Below are 22,713 nucleotides of genomic sequence, written 5' to 3' on the forward strand. Positions count from 1 at the left end.
TAAATTTAAGGTGAAGAAAGAAAAATAAAAATGGCTTTCAACAAATAATTTTTGATAACTAGAGCAATACTCATTCTCAAAACTGCTATTCAATGGACTTAGCCAAATAGGAAGAAGAGGGAAAGACAAACAGAATTTGTTAAGTATCTGTTCTCGACACCGATACAGTTTAAGGTTCACATTGATTATCTGATGTTATTCTTAAAACATGTCTGCCATGAAACTCATTTTGCAAATAAAGAAACTAAAGTATAGACAGATGTGATATCATCCTGAATGAAGATCAAGCAGGTACAATCCAATGTTTTCCACTAAGTCAAGTTTGTGAAATAGTGCAGGAAAAAATGGTGTCTCTGTGTTAGATAACACACTATATGACAGATTAACATTAACAGTTTTCTGTTTGCCATTCTATATATTTTTATTTAATTCCAAGTCTCCTAAATGAATCTAGGGAAAGTTCCTTTTGTTGTCTGTTTCTCAGAGTATTTAGAAGTTTCTGAGCACAGTGCTGATAAATATGGTATTGAGATGATTAGCCATGAAGAAAAACATAGACCAGCTTGCTTTTAGGAAAAATATTTTGAACAAGGGCAATAATCTAGTTCTTTAAAAATGTTTACTTAGCCATCAAACCTTTCTTTTTTGTCATTTTGTAGAGATAAATATATAAATCTGCCTTATTCAGGGGTGGGGAAGACTATCATCACGTTCATAAGAGGATGAGGCAGTCTATATCTTGAGGAAAGACAAAAATCATTTTTGTGTTTTGGGGTATCCACAATGTCTAGCACAGGACACAGAGCAGAGGTAGGGCAGTGATGAATAGGCTCTTGATGCTATATGTGTTGTGCACATAGAGGCAATTTGCAAATAAAAATATGAGTTACGTGGGTCCTGACCCCAAGAGTTTTTAAGCTAACACCAGTTTGAAATGTAGGTACAAGCTTTTTCCTTAGCTTGAAACCTTTAGCATTGTACATGATGCCTGGGTTCCCTGGTGGCTCAGACAGTAAAGCATCTGCCTACTATACGGGAAACCCGGGTTCGATCCCTGGGTTGGGAAGATGCCCTGGAGAAGGAAATGGCACCCCACTCCAGTACTCTTGCCTGGAAAATCCCATGGACAGAGGAGCCTGGTAGGCTGCAGTCCATGGGGTTGCAAAGAATCGGACATGACTGAGCGACTTCACTGCACTGATGCCTGGGACTTAGTAGGTATTCAGTATGCTCCAGAATCTTGGAATCACTTTAATAAGAATTTCTTTAATAAGAAATGTGGAATCCATTTGATGCCAAGTCCCTGGGCTCTAGGGGAAGAAGAAATTGTACCAAAACAGACTTAGTTCTGGAATCCAGGGTTCTTAAGGGGTCCTTTCCAAGTCTTTCTTCCCTGGGAGCACTCACTTCTTCCTTCTGTCACATTCTCACTTGTAATCATCTCATAATTTCTACATACACTCAGGAAGAGAGTTAAAGGGGTTTCCACTGTTTGGAATCTTAAGAGAGTTGCTAATGGGAAGGGAAAAGTTTTGTGTTAAATTAAAAAAATGAGAGTTGGAAGATTCATGTGGACACTATGCTGGTATCCAACACATATTAATTGCTCTCTGCTTTCCCTCTTAAATTATTTACCATTTCATTGCTCATGACACTGATATATATATATATATATATGAAAAATGTAAAAGTGTTAGTTACTCAGCTGTGTCTGACTATTTGCAATCCCATGGACTGTAGCCCACCAGGCTCCTCTGTCCATGGAATTCAACTGGAGTGAGTTGCCATGCCCTTCTCCAAGGGATCCTCCCAACCCAGGAATCGAACCCAGATCTCCTACATTACAGGCAGATTCTTTATCATCTGAGGCATCAGGAAAGCATATATATATATATATATATATATATATATATATATATATATATAATTTAATGCATCTCTTGTACATAAAATAGTGCTTAGCACATTCAATATATGTTGGCTGAGTTGAAATGACTAGAATCATTGAATTGGAGTACACTGTCTTTTGGACATTATTTTAACAATACTTTGTCCATTCTTCCTCAAGTTTGAAAGTTGCAGTTTCTCTGTAAGGAAAACTGCTTAACATTTCTATTCTCAAATGGATTCTCCCTTTGAAGGGACAGAAACATTTTAATTTTCCTCTCTTCTGTGGAAAGTCCAGTAATGGTTTTAAGTAAATACTTTGTTTCTGACTGAAACTTTTTTTTCTGAACATTGACCCTCGCATTATTCATTTATTCACCCAAGAAATTATTTGGAAGCCCCAAGGTCTCATTGTTCTTCCTTGCATTTATTTTATGGTATCAAAGGTTAAAACTTAGATTGCAATCTTAGGAGGAAATTAATTCACTGATTAAGAAAAATGCATTTTAAGCAATACACATTTAAATCACTGACAAGCACAGGGCAATGTTTTTCTGTTGTGTCTGTGTGTGTGTTTTTAAGACCTTTTTTTCAACTTAAAATTTTAAGTAGCTGCAATTCTTCCACCCTCTAGCCTGGAGAAACAGAGCATGAATTACTAACGAAGGAGCACCGATCTGTACTGCAGTGACCACTTCCAGAACAAAAGGGTCAGAGCTGAAACCAAGAAAACAGGAGCATTTTTTAATCAACCAGTTGCTTGAAGCACATTTGGACCTTGGCCCTACTTGAAAAAAAAAAATTCCAATATTCTATCGTCCTTTTGTTGAAGGCTCTTGACCCTAAAGTCTCCACTTGCAAATAAAGAAATGCTTATTTCTATACCATCTCCAATCCTTTATTTGTTTTATTTTTATTATTTATTTTTTTTGGAGGGGGTTGTTTGGTTTTGAAGAACATAGAAGTATAATTATAAACATACTGATCTTTCAACATTTACAATAAACAGTATTTGGAAAAAGCAGGCTACAAGAAAAAGGGGAAACATGTCTGATGTTTGTTATGCAACTACTATGTTCCAGACATTAAATATTTTTTTGCAAATATTACTTTATTTAATCATTACTCCAGTGGTGAGTGGAGAGGATGATAACACTTTCCCCCGCTCCTAATACGAAAGAGCTTAGGTTCAGAGAGTTAAAACTTTTCCTAAAGAGCATGTAGCTAGAAAGAAACGAAACAGAAATTTTCAGCCTGGTCCATGTCTCACTAAGGTAATTTTTTCTGTTATCCAACACTTCTCAAAATGGACCACACACTTTGATTATGACTGTAGAAAAATATGATTAATAGGGGACACAAGTTTAAGAGACATGGAAGAAATAAAAACAATATGCTGAGATGACAGTGCCATTTTCCTTTTTTGGCATTTTTTTTTCTTACTGCCACCTCCAATTCTTGATGGACCCCTCTTCATTGGAACCCAGGAGTCCATTAATTTATGAAATGTATAAAAGAATTAAAGTTTACTGAGCTTTTGTCTAGTAGCTTTACCAGAATCAGTATGAGAAAACAGTTGGAGTAAAAACAGCCATGAATAGAGATGTTATTAACAAAAGGAATCCTGTCTGTGTATCCCCCCTGGAGCTGCAAGGAAGGCGGAATATCCCCCTGTCCCAGGTGAATTCTATCACATCCCTGTCCCAGGCTTCCACTCCCTCCTGGGGTTCTCTTACTTAACATCAAGGGAGTACCAGGACATTGATTTTCCTAAAATAGAAGGAGAGTAGAACTCTAGAGGGGAGAGTAGAAAACTCTAGGGAGGAGAGTTAGAGAAAGTGGGAGCTAGAGTGGCACTGAGCGATGAAGTAAGAGAGCCTACTTATTAGATGGGAAAATTTCACTTTTTTTCTTTCCTCACCTTTGGGTCCTGGTGAAATGGTGTGTGTGGCACAGACTTCAGTCGTAGGACGACTGTCGAGGTCCAGACCCAGACTCTGAATTTGCAAAAGAAAGAGCACCAGGAGAATGAACTGGTTTCTTCGAACTTGGGCTCCAAAGCCACCCATTGCTGCGGTTTCCTCAAAAAAGGGCTGCCTCAAAGTGCCAAATAAACAGTTCGATTTTTAATGAAAACTTCTTCTTTGGGGAAGAAAGGGAAATATCTGGAACACACATTCCAAAAAGGGCTGTAAAGACAGGAAGGAAGCATATCTTAGGTTGTTTATTTTCTCAGTGTTCCAAATGAGCCGTACATTTTCCAGACTATTTACTTTCAAGTGACAAGAGTTTATTGAAAATTATCTCTGAACTAAACACTCAAGTGTGCAGGTCAGTAGAAACACTCCAGAAAATAGAACAGATATACCTTTGGCTTAGTACATGAATGGATAATTTAATGCCCAAATTGCACTTAAATGTTGGGGTTCCAGAAAGACTGAGCCAGAGATTTTATGAATTACCTACATATTATATAATCATTGTGCATGGCTTTGAGCTTTTTAACAAGGAAATATTCATTACCTGTTTCTGGTGTCAGTTGAACCCTAATACTCTTACTGCTCTCCATAAGCTTATTTCCTTCTCTTGCTACAAAGAATTGTCTTGGGGTTAAACCCCAAAGGAAAGAACACCACTTACTGCAAAGCAATTAGGCAATAAGTATCAAGAATGTTAAAAATATGTATAGCCTTTGCCCTAGTAACTGGCCTTCTGGTACACTGCCTTAAAGAAATACTGTGAAATGTGGACAAAGCTTTGATTAAAAGATGTGGCCAAAGCAGGAAGGGGCATCAACTGCCTAATGACATATTGTTGTTGTTTAGTAGCTAAGTCATGTCTGACTCTTTTGTGACCCCGTGGACTGTAGCCCACCAGGATCCTCTGTCCATGGGATTTCCCAGGAAAGAATACTGGAGTGAGTTGCCATTTCCTTCTCCAGGGGATCTTCCTGACTCAGAGATCAAACTTGTGTCTCCTGCATTGGCAGGCAGATTCTTTACCACTGAGTCAATGATATGTTGCTGCTGCTGCTGCTGCTGCTAAGTCGCTTCAGTCGTGTCCGACTCTGTGTGATCCCATAGATGGCAGCCCACCAGGTTCCTCTTTCCCCGGGATTCTCCAGGCAAGAACAGTGGAGTGGGTTGCCAGTTCCTTCTCCAGTGCATGAAAGTTCATGAAAAGTGAAAGTGAAGTCGCTCAGTTGTGTCCGACCCTCTGCGACCACGTGGACTGCAGCCTACCAGGCTCCTCCGTCCATGGGATTTTTCCAGGCAAGAGTACTGGAGTGGGGTGCCATTGCCTTCTCCGCAATGATATGTTAAGGGTTGCCAAATCATAGTACATACAAATGTGTGAGCGTGCAACATGACAATTTTATTAAAAGAAGGAAATGGCGACCCACTCCAGTATTCTTGCCTGGGAAATCTGATGGGCATAGGAGCCTGATGGGTTGCAGTCCATGTGGTCACAAAGAATCAGATACAACTGAGCTACTAAACAACAATTATGGAGGCTAGAAATCTGAGTTCAAGGCATTGGCAAAGCATGCCTCTTCTGAAGACACCAAGAGAGGATCAGTTCCAGGCTCTCTCATAACCCCTGGTAGTGCCCCAAGGCGCTACAGTATGAGGTCTTGGGAGTAGGACTTCAACATAGGATTTTTCTATTTTGGCCTGCTGCTACTGCTAAGTCGCTTCAGTTGTGTCCGACTCTGTGCGACCCCATAGACGGCAGCTCACTAGACTCCTCTGTCCCTGGGATTCTCCAGGCAAGAATACTGGAATGGGTTGCCATTTCCTTCTCCAATTTTTTTGGCCTGAGGAGACTCAATTCAACGCATAACAACAGACTAGTACTATGACTAGACTTATCTTTTCATAAGTCATACAGGGAAAGGGAGGGAAAGGAACTGGCATTGTTTGAATAGTCATTATGTGCAAAGATAGCCTTGGTCTCTTAACTTGCTTATTTTCTTTAAACCTGAAGATAGCCCTGTGGAATAGATAGTAATTCCCTTGCTTTGAAGCTCAGAAAAGTTGAGCAGTTTTCCCAAGGCCTCTGTGATGGTTGCTTTTAGGAGTCGACTGGATCATGGGAGCCAGACCCTCGGCTATACAGTTTTTCTGGGCATCTCTGTGAGAATGTTTCCAGATGAGCTTAGCATTTGAACTGGTAGACTGAGTAAACCAGTTTGGCCTCCCCAAAAGAGGGGCTCTCATCCAATTCTTTGAGTGCCTGAGTACAACAAAAAGACAGAGAAAGGAAGAATTTGCTCTTTGCCTGAGTGACAGAACTGGGACTGATGTTGTCCTACACTTGGACTAGAACTTACAGCATCATTTATGCTGGTTCTAGAGCCTTTGGACTGGGACAGGTATTTATATCATTGTCTTCCTCAATTCTCAAGGTCTTCGGGCTTAGCCTGAAGGTATGCCACTAGCTTTCCCAGGTCTCCAGCTTGCAAATGGTAGATCATGAGACTTTACATCCTTCACAATCATGTAAGCAAGTTTCATCTAATAGATCTCTTTCTTGAGGTATAGATATGCATATCTATAGATATGGGCATATACAGAGGTATATGCTGAAGAATGTATAGAATGAAGCAGGGCAAAGGCTAATGGAGTTTTGCCAAGAAAATGCATTGGTCATAGCAAACACCCTCTTCCAACAACACAATAGAAGACTCTACACGTGGACATCACCAGATGGTCAACACCGAAATCAGATTGATTATATTCTTTGCAGCCAAAGATGTAGAAGCTCTATACAGTCAGCAAAAACAAGACCGGGAGCAGACTGTGGCTCAGATCATGAACTCCTTATTACCAAATTCAGACTTAAATTGAAGAAAGTAGGGAAAACCACTAGACCATTCAGGTATGACTTAAATCAAATCCCTTATGATTATACAGTGGAGGTGAGAAATAGATTCAAGGGATTAGATTTGATAGAGTGCCTGAAGAACTATGGACGGGGGTTCATGACATTGTACGGGAGACAGGGATCAAGACCATCCCCAAGGAAAAGAAATGCAAAAAGCAAAATGGCTGCCTGAGGAGGCCTTACAAATAGCTGTGAAAAGAAGAGAAGCTAAAGGCAAAGGAGAAAAGGAAAGATATATCCATTTGAATGCAGAGTTCCAAAGAATAGCAAGGAGAGATAAGAAAGCCTTCCTCAGTGATCAATGCAAAGAAATAGAGGAAAACAATAGAATGGGAAAGACTAGAGATTTCTTCAAGAAAATGAGAGATACCAAGGGAACATTCCATGCAAAAATGGGCTCGATAAAGGACAGAAATGGTAGGGACCTAACAGAAGCAGAAGATACTAAGAGGAGGTGGCAAGAACACACAGAAGAACTGTACAAAAAAGATCTTCATGACCAGATAACCACGATAGTATGATCACTGACCTAGAGCCAGACATCCTGGAATGTGAAGTCAAGTGGGCCTTTGGAAGCATCACTATGAACAAAGCTAATGGAGGTGATGCAATTGCAGTTGAGCTATCTCAAATCCTTAAAAAAGATGCTGTGAAAGTGCTGCACTCAATATGCCAGCAAATCTGGAAAACTCAGCAGTGTCCACAGGACTGAAAAAGGTCAATTTTCATTCCAATCCCAAAGAAAGGCAATGCCAAAGAACACTCAAACTACTGCACAATTGCACTTAGCTCACACGCTAGTAAAATAATGTTCAAAATTCTCCAAGCCAGGCTTCAACAGTATGTGAACTATGAACTTCCAGATTTTCAAGCTGGTTTCAGAAAAGGCAGAGGAACCAGAGATTAAATTGCCAACATCTGTTGAAACATCAAAAAAGCAAGAGAGTTCCAGAAAAACATCTACTTCTGCTTTATTGACTATGCCAAATCCTTTGACTATATGGATCACAATAAACTGTGGAAAATTCTGAAAGAGATGGGCATATCAGACCACTTGACCTCCTTCCTGAGAAATCTGTAGGCAGGTCAGGAAGCAACAGTTAGAACTGGACATGGAACAACAGACTGATTCCAAATAAGGAAAGGAGTACATCAAGGCTGTATATTGTCACCCTGCTTATTTAACTTATATGCAGAGTACATCATGAGAAATGCTGGACTGGATGAAGCACAAGCTGGAATCAAGAATGCTCGGAAAAATATCAATAACCTCAGATATGCAGATGACACCACCCTTATGGCAGAAAGCAAAAAAGAACTAAAGATCTTCTTGATGAAAGTGAAAAAGGAGACTGAAAAAGTTGGCTTAAAACTCAACATTCAGAAAACTAAGATCATGGCATCTGGTCCCATCACTTCATGGCAAATAGATGGGGAAACAGTGAGAGACTTTTTTAGGGTGGGGCTCCAAAATCACTGCAGATGGTGACTATAGCCATGAAATGAAAAGACGCTTACTCCTTGGAAGAAGAGTTATGACCAACCTAGACAGCTGCCATCTATGGGGTCGCACAGAGTCAGACACGACTGAAGTGACTTAGCAACAGCAGCAGACAGCATATTCAAAAGCAGAGACATTACTTTGCCAACAAAGGTCCATCTAGCCAAGGCTATGGTTTTTCCAGTTGTCATGTATGGATGTGAGAGTTTGACTATAAAGCAAGCTGAGTGTTGAAGAACTGATGCTTTTGAATTGAGGTGTTGGAGAAGACTCTTAGGAGTCCTTTGGACTGCAAGGAGATCCAACCAGTCCATCCTAAAGGAAATCAGCCCTGAATATTCATTGGAAGGACTGATGCTGAAGCCAAAACTCCAATACTTTGGCCACCTGATGAGAACTGACTCATTGGAAAAGACCCTGATGCTCGGAAAAATTGAAGACTGGAGGAGAAGGGGACGACAGAGGATTAGATGGTTGGATGGCATCACTGACTCAATGGACATGAGTCTGAGTAAACTCCAGGATTTGGTGATGGACAAGGGAGGCCTGGCATGCTGCAGTCCATGGGGTCGCGAAGAGTCGGACATGACTGAGTGACTGAACTGAACTGATATATACGGGCTTCCCAGGTGGCTCAATGGTAAAGAATCCATCTGCCAAGCAGGAGACATGGGTTCAATCCCTGTGTTGGGAAGATCCCTTGAAGGAGGAAATGGTCTGGAGAAATTCTATGTATAGAGGAGCTGGGCGGGCTATAGTCCATGGGGTCACAAAGAGCTGGACTTAGCGACTAAAACAACAACAATAATACTGATATATACAGACAGATATAAACACAAAGATACAGATAAGATATAGATAGATAAAGATATATCCTGTTGGTTCTATTTCTCTGGAGACCCTATAGTCCCCATTGAAAAGGGGACAAAAGAAATTCAAATACAAATTATGTCTAAAAATTTCTGCTTTAAAATGCTATTTTCATTCCATAAAGCTGAATATTCTCTAGCTTTGAAAGTGCATTCATTTTCATACATGCTTAAAATGTCCAAAGTGGATGCATTTGTCAAGTTAACTGTGATAGGAAAATGGAATTAATAGAATGACGTTAGAAGCCTCAAATTTCACATCTGTCATAACCAGATGTATGACACAGAGCAAATCACTTAACTGCAATTGCCTCAAGGCATATAAAGTGAGTGTGGACTTGATATTTAATGTACTTTCTGAATTCTATGATTCTTTGAAAATAGGTGTTCTTTAAGCTATTTAGACTATTCTAAATCTATTTCACTTCTTTCATTTCTTTTTTAAGCACTGCCTGGCACACAATGAAAATGCATTCATTACATCTATATACAGAGATCCACTGGTAACAGTTTAAAGCAATAGTCCTTAGTATTTTTCCTTGAATGCCCTATTCCTTCTTCTTTCCAACATTTTTTTAAAAAACTCACCAGTGCATATAATATCTTTCCATATTAATGAATAGACTATCATATCAAAATTTGAATTAGTTCCGATTATTCATCACACATTTTATATATAAAATGTGATTTAGTCAATCAATGCCGTATTGTTGGGAATTGGAACTTTCTAATATTATAATATTGTGATAAACATCTTTAGAGCTCAAACTGTGTTCTTATTCTTTTTGATCTTGTAGAAGATGAATGTATTTGACTTGGTAACTCACTGAATGCTGAGAGCAAGAGACAAAGAGAAATTTTTAAAAAATAATTCATATATTGTCATCACATTGTTCTGTTCTTTCTCATGGAGTCTATGGTCTCCAGATTGATTTCTTTCTAATCTGGCTTGGAAATTATAGTTTGCTTTCCCCCTCACTGATAAATATGGGAGATTATAAATAGGTGGATATTCAAAGAAGAGGACTTTCATAGACTAGAGAGGACTGCTCTACTTTCAGCTATGATTTACCAAGGAAATGTGATCTTAAAAAACACTTTTCAGTTTTAATCTGGATGACAAGAAAAACACTGCTGCCACTAAGAAACCCTGGTTATGGAAAAAATAATTCTGAAAGGAAAATAATGAAGCTGGGTAAGTTTAAAGGTCAGGGAAATAACAGGATGGAGATCACAAGGCAGGCATTTTGGAATGCAGGTTATGATTCCAGGAGAAAGTCTAGAATTTGAGATTTCAATTGGAGAGTGAAAATAATGGAGATTATAGATAAAAGTGGAATTTTGAGTGAGAAAAGAAGTTCAAGAGTATGAATGCCAAGAGATTCTAAGTTCAGGGGATCAGAAGGTGAAAGGAGGGTTAGCAAACAGATCAAAGAGGGAGCAAAATGTCAAGGAAGCCAAAGGACAAGAAAACCTAGGTGTATAATTGGTCCCAATGAATGCACGGAAGCATAAGATGAAGGCTGAGATAAGCCATGGGATTTAGAAGTCAGTAATTTATAAATAGCACCTTATGAATGAAAGAGATCACTTGGTAGAGAGATTTCATCAAGATGAGAGAAAAGGAATGACAAGGAGTCCTATGACCACTGGGAAAGTCATTATTGAAAAGTCACAATCAATAAAACTATAATAATACAACTTTATTGACATATATTTCTCCTGCTTACTTACCTTCAACATCTAAAAACATGCTGTATCAGTTCTCCTTAAGAGTTCTAAACAGTGCTTAAACCAGAGTGCTATTAAAAATTAAATGTTGTGATGAGTGAGAAATGGAATCTAGAATAATTTACTATATAATCTGTCAATGAAGAAAAGAAAAATAATGTAAAGAAGGTACTAATGAAACCACATTTGTGAACCCATTTCAACCACATTTAAAGTTGTGAGCCTGTCCCTATTGTTTAAAAATTTTGTACAGGTTCCCTGATAACCCAGTAAATATGGAATGAATGAATGACAGAAACTTTAAAAGGGGAGAGAGGATTGAATAAATGAAAGGAAGTCATCAGATGATGTTAAATGTATTTCTTGTGAAAAATATCTGTTGCTTGCTTGAAAAATATTGAGATATAAGAAGTAATTCTCCATTATTTAGAAAATGAAGTCAGAAGTTGAAGTACAAGTCAACTCTGCCTTTTCTTTAAAACATAGTTCTGAAATAAACAATAAATCAATCAAGTTTTCAGTTCATATAAAATTAGAAGAGGTTAGATGGAGCTAGTAGTAAAGAATCCACCTGCCAGTGCAAGAGAAACAAGGGATGCGAGTTCGATCCCTGAGTCAGAAAGATCCCCTGGAAGATGACATGGCAACTTACTCCAATATTCTTGTCTGGAAAACTCCATGGACAGAGGAGCCTGGCAAGCTATAGTCCACAGGCCGCAAAGAGTTGAACAAGACCAAGTGCGTGCACACGCGCGTGTGCTTGCACACACACAATAATAAATATAAAAAGACAAGAATTAGTGACTCATTTATGAAATTGTCCTGTGATCCCACATTTTCCTGAATTTTTCATCTTCCATTTCCCAAGGCATTTGAAATTGTAGGCTTAAGATTTATTCTTGTCCAAAATGACATACCACTGAAGTGAATAACAAGTGGTATTTCACCCCCTTCCCTCTCTTCTACCCATTTTTCATGGTGAATGGTGACCCCATAAAAAATACGTGCACATTTCAATGCCCCAACCCTGTGAATGTGATCTTAGTTGGCAAAAGGGTCTTTGTAGATGTAATTAAGCTAAGGATCTCAAGATAAATTATCTGGATTATCCATGTGTTGTGTTAGTCATGTCCAACTCTTTGCGACCTCATAGACTGTAGCCCACCAGGCTCCTCTGTCCATGGAATTCTCCAGGCGAGAATTCTGGAGTAGGTTGCCATTTCTTTCTCCAAGAGGTCTTCCCAACCCAGGGAGGGAACCCAGGTCTCCTGCATTGACGGTAGATTCTTTACTGTCTAAACCACCAGGAAAGCAAATTATCTGGATTATCTGGGTGGTCCTTAAATCCAATAACAAGTGTCTTTATAAGAGACACTAAGAGGAGACACAGGGACAAAAGGAGAAGGTCACATGAGGACAGAGGCAGAGGTTGAAGTTATGCAGCCATGCTCAGGAACCCCTGGAGCTACCAAAAACTAAAAGAATGTAGGAACCACTGTTTGCCTAGAGCCTTCAGAAGGAGCTCAGGCCTGCCAGTCTCAATTTCATACTCTGACCTTCATGCTACTGCTACTGCTAAGTCACTTCAGTCGTGTCCGACTCTGTGTGATCCCATAGATGGCAGCCCACTAGGCTCCCCCGTCCCTGGGATTCTCCAGGCAAGAACACTGGAGTGGGTTGTCATTTCCTTCTCCAATGCATAAAAGTGAAAAGTGAAAGTGAAGTCGCTCAGTGGTGTCCGACCCTCAGCGACCCCATGGACTGCAGCCTTCCAGGCTCCTCCGTCCATGGGATTTTCTAGGCAAGAGTACTGGAGTTGGGGTGCCATTGCCTTCTCCTCTGACCTTCATAGTTGTGAGAGAATAAATTTGTGTTATTTTAAGACACCAACTCTGTGTTAGCTTGTTACAGCAGGCCTAGGAAACAAAGATACCATTCTTGTGATATTCGTTCCCAGTTCCTGGGAAGGAAAAACATAATATACATGTACTTGGTGCCTGACAGAGACAGTGTAACATCTGTTCTTGTGTATTTTAATTATTGTGCATCCAGCTTAGATGCTATCTGGAGGGAAATGAAAAACAGAATATGAAACAAGCATATCCCAAGGCCGAAGTGTTTTACTAGTTAAAACAGGAGAACAACAAAATGACAACCTCATCTCCTGAAGGAATTTCCTGACAAGGTGACATAACTCAACTCTGGACTTGGTTTGGTCTTTGTCCATTCCCATATAAGCATCTTATTTGCTTAAAATTCTCTTTTGTAAGTTAATTGTTTGAAGTTTGTAAAAAAAATAGAAGTTAATAGAAAGGCTTTTAAAATGACATATTTAGAAAGCAAAATGCTAACAGACGTTCATAAAATTATTTTTTTTATATTTTAAGTCATATTTATAAAAGCACATCTTAAAAAAATCAAATTGTTTTAATAGGTTTATGAGATAAAACACAATCCTCCTACTATTCTTGCCCTAATCTTTATTCTTGCTCCTGTGAGGACATTATTATAGTCATTTCTTCTTCTTTTATCTTTTCCATATTTTTAAGCAAAAAATTTATACTGGTATTCTTGAGTTTTATTTTTTCAATTAAATTGACTTAATTGGAAAGTGGAGATTTCTTTCTCTTTCATCCTTAGTCCTACGTCTTCTTCCACATGTTTCATTTATTTGTCTTTATAATTTAATATTATCATTTAATACAATATTCAGTGTATTATCATGACTGTAACAATTATTCATAGCTGAATCACATGGTGCATTATGATGACATTTTGTTTCCTGAACTAATTTTGTTTTCACAATATTTAATAACTGTGTTGTTTTCTTTTAAATGGCTTTCTATGTACCAACCCTATAGTAACTACTCATTCTTTGAGATTTGTCAGTTCTGTGTAAAGTGTAAAATATTCAAAATATTCAACTAGTTTCCACTATTTTTCTTAGAAATACTTCTTCCTCTGCTTTTCTTAGAAATGCCTCAAGATACTTGTACCGTCTGGACTGAATGTTATTTAGGCTGAGGTAGAGCTTTCATTTTGGGACTTTTCTTCACTGTCTAAGAACATGTATTACCACTTCTTTTCCTGTGTCCACACTTTTTCCCTTGGTTTTATCCTTCACCTTGTGTTGTATTTTCCTGAAAAAGAATGAAGCTGTAGATACACTTTTCAGATGCTGCATGTCTGAAAATGTAATAATTCTATCTCCAAATTATGTTGTATTTTGGCTGGGTATAGAATTCTGGGTTGGAAGTAATTTCACCATGACATGTAAAAACATCATTCTACTTTCTTCTAGCTTCCAGTATTGCTATTAAGAGCTTTGATGTTGTTCAAATTGTCTACTCTTTGTACAGAATATTGTTTTCATTTTAGGAGCATTTCTTTATCTACTGAAATTTCAGTAGTATGTCCTTAATTTGAGCCTTTTTGCATTCACCGCTCTGCATTATCTGTAGTCACTTTTCTATTGCTTCTTCTTTTCTGTAGAATCTATCATAATAGATTATTATTATTATTTGTATTCTATTATTGCTATTTTGGTGATATTCTGGAGGAAATAGAATATAAATATGTAGATTCAAGCTGCCATATGGACTCAGATACTCCAAAGATTACCTTATCATATAGTTTCAAGCAACTCCTTCAGGCAGATGTCCTAAGGTGAGACTCAATGAGCATATTCTTTCCCCTAAAAATTAGTCTTGGGGAGGATATGGCTACAGGAAGAGAGTAGAGCATCCTTTTCACATAACATGTATGAAACTAAACAAAATTATTAAAAATAAACTATTTCAGAGTTCCGAAAATTGACCAAAGCAGATAATAAGTGTAGAAACATTTATTCTTGAAAAGCTGTCATAGCTTTGTATAAGAACAATGAACGTACGAGTCCTTCATGTGTGATGCCAATTCCATCTTTCCTCTATATAAGATTATGAGCACAGTAGTTTTATCAGTAAAAAGAAGTCCCCCAAATCCAGCAACTTTGCTGCCACAGACAGACTTAATATGGAACAATGTATGTGAAACATACGTATACATTAATGTAACCAACTAGTGAGTACAGAAATAAATTTTCACACTGATTGTTAGCCAAAGTACCAAGGCAATTCAGTGAGGAAAGTGATAGTATTTTTTAACAAATGATGTTGCAGGGAAAATTGAATTGCTACACAAAAAGAACTTAGAACCACATCTCACATTGTACTCAAAAATTAACTCAAAACAGACCAAAAACTGCAATATAAGGGACAAAACTATAAAACTTATAGAAGAAAACATAAAATAAGATACTTGTGACCTTGAGTTAGGCAAAAATTTCTTAGATATTATACCAAAGCCATGGCCCACAAAAATTGATAAATTATATTACTTTCAAATTTAAAACATTTGTACTTAAGCACACATATACATCATTAAGAATAAATAGACAAGTCACACATTGGAAGAAAGTATTTGCAAACCATATATTTAATAAAGGACTTGTAAAAAACTGAATAATAAAATGCAACTGACTAAATAAAAAAGCATGAGCTAAATAACTGAGCAAACATCATCACCGACTCCAATGGACATGAGTTTGAGCAAACTCTGGGAGATGGTGATGGAGACGGAAGCCTGGCGCGCTGCAGACCATGGGGTCACAAAGAGTAAGACACAACTGAGTGACTGAACTGAACTGACATTTCTACAAAGACAGTAAATAGCTAATATAGGTATGGAAAGATGCCCAATGTCATTACTCCTTAAGTTCCAGTGAGATACCATTAGCCACAGATTAGACTAGTCATAACAATAAACCAAGTGATAGTTAAGTGTTGGCTAGGATGTAATAAACTGGAACCCTCCTTCTTTATTGGTAGGGATGTAAATGGTACAGTCACTTTGGAAAACAGTTTGGAAGTTTCTTTAAAAGTTAAATATAAACTTAAAATATAAGCTAGCAATTCAACTCTTTGATAGATTTCCAACAGAAATTAAAATATATGTCCATACAAGTACTTGTACATGAATGTTCATAACAGTGTTATTCATAATAATCAAAAATTGGAAACAAGACAAATGTCCATCAAGCAGTGGATAGATTTTGTCCATCAAGTAGTGTACGCATACAATGGATCAATAATGTCAGGAACAAACTACTGATACATGTAACAACATAGGTGATGGTGCCTCTCCAAGTGATCCTTAAGTAGAGGAACCCAGGGGCTTCCCTGGTGGCTCAATGGTATAGAGCCCGCCTGCCAATGCAGGAGACATGGGTTTTATCCTTGGGTCTGGAAGATCCCTGGTAAAAGGAATGGCAACACATTCCAGTATTCACACTTGGGAAATTCCACAGAGGAGCCTGGTGGGTTACAGTTCATGATGTCGCAAAGGGTTGGACAAGACTTAGTGACTGAGCATGCAAGCAGAGGAAACCAGACAAAAACTCCTACATACTATATTATTCCTTTTCCATGAAATTTCTAGGATTGGCAAGATTTCCAAGATAGAAAGCAGATGAGTAGTTGCCTAAGGCTATGGGTGGAAGCAGAAATTGATTTCGCATGGACACAAAGGAACTTTGGGAAGTGATGGCTCTGTTATAAACTTGTGTTACAGTTGCAGTTGCACAACTACATAAATACATAAAAATCCCAACTCCTCACTTACAACTGGCTAATAGTATGGTACATAATTTATACCTCCCTAAAACTTAAAAAAATCACACAGAAGTGAAAAACAACTAACGTTAAAATTACCTTCCAAACTCTTGAAATGTTTTAATTCTCAAGAAGTGTTTGTAAGCCTAGAATACATCAATTAGAAAATTTTGCCTCTGCCGCCACTTTGGAAATCAGTTCTGGTAGATTCAATCTTAAAACTGCTGCCATGTTAGCCCCTGGTGTCTTTATGTGATGCTTTTTCAATCAAAGGAATCAATAAAAAACAGTAACCAGAGAAAAGAAAAAACTTAATATATTACAAATTACTAAATTCTATTATTTAAATAAATCTGAGTATAAACTTAATTACAAAAATTAATTACACCAAAGAGCATGAGTATTCCCAACCATTTGCTTACAGATCAATACCTTCTTCTGGTTCTAATGTGTCTTAAGGCAAGTTTCTGATTTTCATTATTTTGTTCTGTGATTAATTATACTCTGCAATTTCTTGAATAATATTGGATGAATTAGAATGGGTAATTATATGGGCACATAATGATAGGGGTTTGAGTTTTAATGATAGATATGTGTGACACAAATGCATTTATTCACCTACTGATTCAACAACTGTGTAATATTTATCAGATACTGTAGTATAATATCTGGAATTATTTATCAGATATTATAGTTTAATATCTGTGTCCATAGGCACAGAGTTTTCCTTAGGGAATTCATTATCTTTTGAGGAAGAAGGAGAAGTTTAAAAAATACTTGCCAGTTTAAGTTATTTCTTAAATTTTTTCCCATTCTGATAAGGACAAACACCAGGTATCCAGTTGTCATGGAGACTTAGATGAGAGCGACTTGACTTAAGTTTGGTAGATTAGAAAAATTTCCTTTAGTTGATGTTTCCTAAGCAGGTTTTGGAAACTTTATTGGAATCAGACAAATAAAGCTGAGAAGGGATAAAATGAAAACAGCTTTCATAGACAGAGTAGTATATGCCAAGACTCGGTTGAGAGATAGAAAGATATGTGTGGGGAACTGAAAGTAGTTGACTGAGGCTAGAGTTTGGAACTTGATTGGATGGATGAGGCTCAAGCTGAAGGTAAGGACTAGATCCGAAGGACATTATAGGTGTTGCTTAGGAGTTTGGAAAAGATACTAAAGGCAGTGGACGTGCAAGAAAGGTTTTAAGAAAGGGGATGCTGTTGCTGGATCTGAAAATCAGAATATGAGAGATATGTCAGAGGTAGACCTTCATTAATAGAAACAAAAAACAATGGTTTATTTGCTTAACAATATAAGTGTTAGTCACTCAGTGACTGACTCTTTGCAACCCCACCAGGCTCCTCTGTCCATGAGATTTTCCAGGCAAGGATACTGGAGTGGGTTGTCATTTCCTTCTCCAGGGGATCTTCCCAACCCAGGGATCAAACCCGGGTCTCCTGCACTGCAGGCAGATTCTTTACCAAGTGAGCTACAAGGGAAGCCCACTTAACAAGATAGGTGATGGGTTTTTCAGTTTGCTTGTTGTTGTTGTTATTGTTGTTGTTTTTTCCCCAAATCTGAAAGCAGAGAATCCTAATCTTATTGATCACATAGTAGTACCATGCTATCTATCGTCAGGGACCAAGACTTCTATTCTCTGGCTTCACTATATTTTCATGTGGCTTTTCTCCTCATAGTCACAAAAAAGCTGCCATAATTTCAAACATTGCACCTACATTCTAGGCAGGATGACCAAGGGCTGAGATAATTAGACAGCTCGATAGTCATCTTTTCAAAGAATTATCTCCGGGATAATTCTTTGAAAAGATGACTATCGAGCTGTCTAATTAGGAAGTCAAGAAACACCTGGAGTAACAGGCAAATTTGGCCTTGGAATACAGAATGAAGCAGGGCAAAGACTAATAGAGTTTTGCCAAGAAAATGCACTGGTCATAACAAACACCCTCTTCCAACAACACAAGAGAAGACTCTATACATGAACATCACCAGATGGTCAACACTGAAATCAGATTATATTCTTTGCAGCCAAAGATGGAGAAGCTCTATACAGTCAGCAAAAACAAGACCAGGAGCTGACCGTGGCTCAGACCATGAACTCCTTATTGCCAAATTCAGACTTAAATTGAAGAAAGTAGGGAAAACCACTAGACCATTCAGGTATGACCTAAATCAAATCCCTTATGATTATACAGTGGAAGTGAGAAATAGATTTAAGGGCCTAGATCTGATAGATAGAGTGCCCAATGAACTATGGACTGAGGTTCATGACATTGTACAGGAGACAGGGATCAAGACCATTCCCATAGAAAAGAAATGAAAAAAGCAAAATGGCTGTCTGGGGAGGCCTTACAAATAGCTGTGAAAAGAAGAGAAGCAAAAAGCAAAGGAGAAAAGGAAAGATATAAACATCTGAATGCAGAGTTCCAAGGAATAGCAAGAAGTGATAAGAAAGGCTTCTTAGGTGATCAATGCAAAGAAATAGAGGAAAACAACAGAATGGGAAAGACTAGGGATCTCTTCAAGAAAATCAGAGATACCAAAGGAACATTTCATGCAAAGATGAGCTCGATAAAGGACAGAAATGGTATGGACCTAACAGAAGCAGAAGATATTAAGAAGAGATGGCAAGAATACACAGAAGAACTGTACAAAAAAGATCTTCACGACCAAGATAATCACGATGGTGTGATCACTGACCTAGAGCCAGGCATCCTGGAATGTGAAGTCAAGTGGGCCTTAGAAAGCTTCACTACGAACAAAGCTAGTGGAGGTGATGGAATTCCAGTGGAGCTATTCCAAATCCTCAAAGATGATGCTGTGAAAGTGCTGCACTCAATATGTTAGCAAGTGTGGAAAACTCAGCAGTGGCCACAGGACTGGAAAAGGTCAGTGTTCATTCCAACCCCAAAGAAAGGCGGTGCCAAAGAATACTCAAACTACCACACAATTGCACTCATCTCACACACTAGCAAAGTAATGCTCAAAATCCTCCAAGCCAGGCTTCAACAATACATGAACCAAGAACTTCCAGATGAGCAAGCTGGATTTATAAAAGGCAAAGGAACCAGAGATCAAATTTCCAACATCTGCTGGATCATGGAAGAAGCAAGAGAGTTCCAGAAAAACATCTATTTCTGCTTTCTTGACTATGCCAAAGCCTTTGACTGTGTGGATCACAATCAACTGTGGAAAATTCTGAAAGAAATGGGAATACCAGACCACCTGACCTGCCTCTTGAGAAACCTATGTGCAGGTCAGGAAGCAGCAGTTAGAACTGGACATGGAACAACAGACTGGTTCCAAATAGGAAAAGGGGTACGTCAAGGCTGTATATTGTCACCCTGTTTATTTAACTTATATGCAGAGTACATCATGAGAAACACTGGACTGGAAGAAACACAAGCTGGAATCAAGATTGTCAGGAGAAATATCAATAACCTCAGATATGCAGATGACACCACCCTTATGGCAGAAAGTGAAGAGGAACTAAAAAGCCTCTTGATGAAAGTGAAAGTAGAGGGTGAAAAAGTTGGCTTAAAGCTCAACATTCAGAAAACGAAGATCATGGCATCTGGTCCCACCACTTCATGGGAAATAGATGGGGAAACAGTGGAAACAGTGTCAGACTTTATTTTTCTGGGCTCCAAAATCACTACAGATGGTGACTGCAGCCATGAAATTAAAAGACGCTTACTCCTTGGAAGAAAAGTTATGACCAACCTAGGTACCATATTCAAAAGCAGAGATATTACTTTGCCAACAAAGATTCGTCTAGTCAAGGCTATGGTTTTTCCTGTGGTCATGTATGGATGTGAGAGTTGGACTGTAAAGAAGGCTGAGTGCTGAAGAATTGATGCTTTTGAACTGTGGTGTTGGAGAAGACTCTTGAGAGTCCCTTGGACTGCAAGGAGATCCAACAGTCCATTCTGAAGGAGATCAGCCCTGGGATTTCTTTGGAAGGAATGATGCTAAAGCTGAAACTCCAATGCTTTGGCCATCTCATGCGAAGAGTTGACTCATTGGAAAAGACTGTGATGCTGGGAGGGATTGGGGGCAGGAGGAGAAGGGGACGCCAGAGGATGAGATGGCTGGATGGCATCACTGACTCAATGGACGTGAGTCTCAGTGAACTCCGGGAGTTGGTGATGGACAGGGAGGCCTGGCGTGCTGAGATTCATGGGGTCGCAAAGAGTCAGACACGACTGAGCGACTGATATGATCTGATCCTGGAGAACTTCTGGGGTGAAATCCTCTTACAGCTCATTGGCCAGGATTATGTCCCTGTGCTATCAGCAAGGGAGGCTAAGAGATCAAATAGTTTGATTAGGTAGATCAGGGCTTTGGAAGCAAGAATAGATATAAAGTGAAGCAAATGGATAAAAAAAGAAAGTGAAAGTAACAAGACATACTGATTGTTTGGAAATGGAAGGCAAGGGAGAGGAAGGGGTCAGGGAAATTCCCAGGTTACTGGTTTGAACAGTTGGAAGTGATGTCATTTACTGAGACAAGAAATGCAAATTTCAAGAAAAGACAAAAAATTAAAATTTGAATATGTTAGTTCAACATCCTTGTGGGATATTCAAGGTGTGGTACTGGATGGCCCCAAAGAAATCTCAGCCAGAGGTACAGATTTGAAAGTCATCCACATATAGGTTGTAATTAAAGTCATCAGAGTGGATGAGGTCTTGAAAGAATAGGAAGTGATATGCAAAGATTATCAATGTAGAATAAAGGAAGAATCAGTAAAATTTGGTAGCTTGTCAAATCCATATAAAAGAAGAAAGTTCAGATTTTATAACTAAGAGATTCATTCTTTTGGCAGTATGAAAGGGAAATTAATACTTTGTGCACTTCTTTTTCCTTTTTGACATGGCATTTTTTTTCTTTGTAGTTAGCTCAAATACATGATCTCTTTTAAATTGCTTTATGCTCTCTAGGAAAAATAGATGATTAGACTGAATATTTCTAACAGAAACTGTGTTAAACAAGAATGGTGACTTGACATTTAAAAAGCCTGCACCCAACTTTCAATTTTATTACAGATTTTGTCTCTGGGAAGATGATCTCTTGTGCCACATCATATTTCTCAAATGTGAAGACCAAGATCCATGCTCTGCTTATGGAGATGGGTCAAACAAAGGTTCATTGTACCTGAGTTCCCTGGAGACAGCCACTAAACAGATACAGGCTGAATTACTAAAGGGCATCTTTGCCTTTCTCATCATTGTGTATAGAGGTCAGGGATGAACATTCTTCAGGGTAATTGCTGTTGACCACTTCTTTTGCCCTTTGCTTCTGAGAAGCCACAGCAACAAGGTCTCCATACAGACTGAAGAGCATCTGGTTGACCTGCTCTATTTGCTTGACATTCAATACGGAGAAGTCAAGAGAGATCATCAGGCATTTGTTGAACTGATGAAATCCAGAATATCACCCATTCCTGGGAAAAAATATTTCCTGCATTATAGAGATAAATATTTACTTCAGCTCTGCTGGGAAACATGTGCCTAATAAAAGATATGTTCCTTTTTTAATGGTCTGTTTATATTGCAGAGATTTCACATTATGAAATTTGGTCACTTACATCATATATAATTTTCATCACATATTTTCACAAAATACTTCTGAGAAGACCTAAACTTAGTAGTCAAGCAAATACCTCATAACAGACATAGATACAGAAGTCTTTTACTCCTATTACTTTTTCTTCTGCAGGATCGAAAAATCTCACAAGGACATGTCACAATGTATACAACACCAAGGAAAGATGTTGGTTGAAAGTGAGCATTTTGTTGCTACAATATTTTTAAACAAGTTAACTTCAGAGGCAGACTATATCAGAGAAAACAGCAGCCAGAATTTAGGGACTCCCAGAAATAATGTTGTGTGTGCTTCCAGACACCATGGGAATATGTACATCGGTTAATGTGTTATGATATCTGGGCCACACCATTGAACTCAACTCAATTTTGGTTTTGTTTCAATACTTCAACCCCAGGTCCATGGTATCTCTGTTAAGTGGCTCCTTGCCTGTTGCATGCTGCCTCTATGAATATGTTTAGTACATTTAGTTTAAAATACAAGCATTATCATATGACTTGTTGGCAATCTATTGCTATGGAAGAGTTTCCTTGACAAAAAAAATCACATTCACTAATTGCATTCTTAA

General features: G+C 38.3%; 1 protein-coding gene across 4 annotated transcripts in view; it reads right to left on the minus strand.

Annotated features, from left to right (window-relative positions):
- The window catches only part of COLEC10 (collectin subfamily member 10), a 174,128-nt gene that overhangs the window by 46,763 nt on the left and 104,652 nt on the right, over window positions 1-22,713 (minus strand). For 2 of the 4 annotated variants that reach the window (XR_003514481.1, XM_027561264.1), the window contains exon 3: window positions 3,809-4,076. The exons of the other annotated variants lie outside the window; for them this stretch is intronic. Coding sequence is in view for 1 of the 2 variants with exons in the window: in XM_027561264.1 (XP_027417065.1) it covers window positions 3,809-3,956 (148 nt within the window). In the remaining variant the exon portion in view is untranslated. The remainder of the gene's footprint in view (window positions 1-3,808; window positions 4,077-22,713) is intronic. 4 annotated transcript variants of the gene reach the window in all.

The sequence above is a fragment of the Bos indicus x Bos taurus genome, chromosome 14 (genome assembly GCF_003369695.1).
Source record: "Bos indicus x Bos taurus breed Angus x Brahman F1 hybrid chromosome 14, Bos_hybrid_MaternalHap_v2.0, whole genome shotgun sequence".
NCBI lineage: Eukaryota > Metazoa > Chordata > Mammalia > Artiodactyla > Bovidae > Bos > Bos indicus x Bos taurus.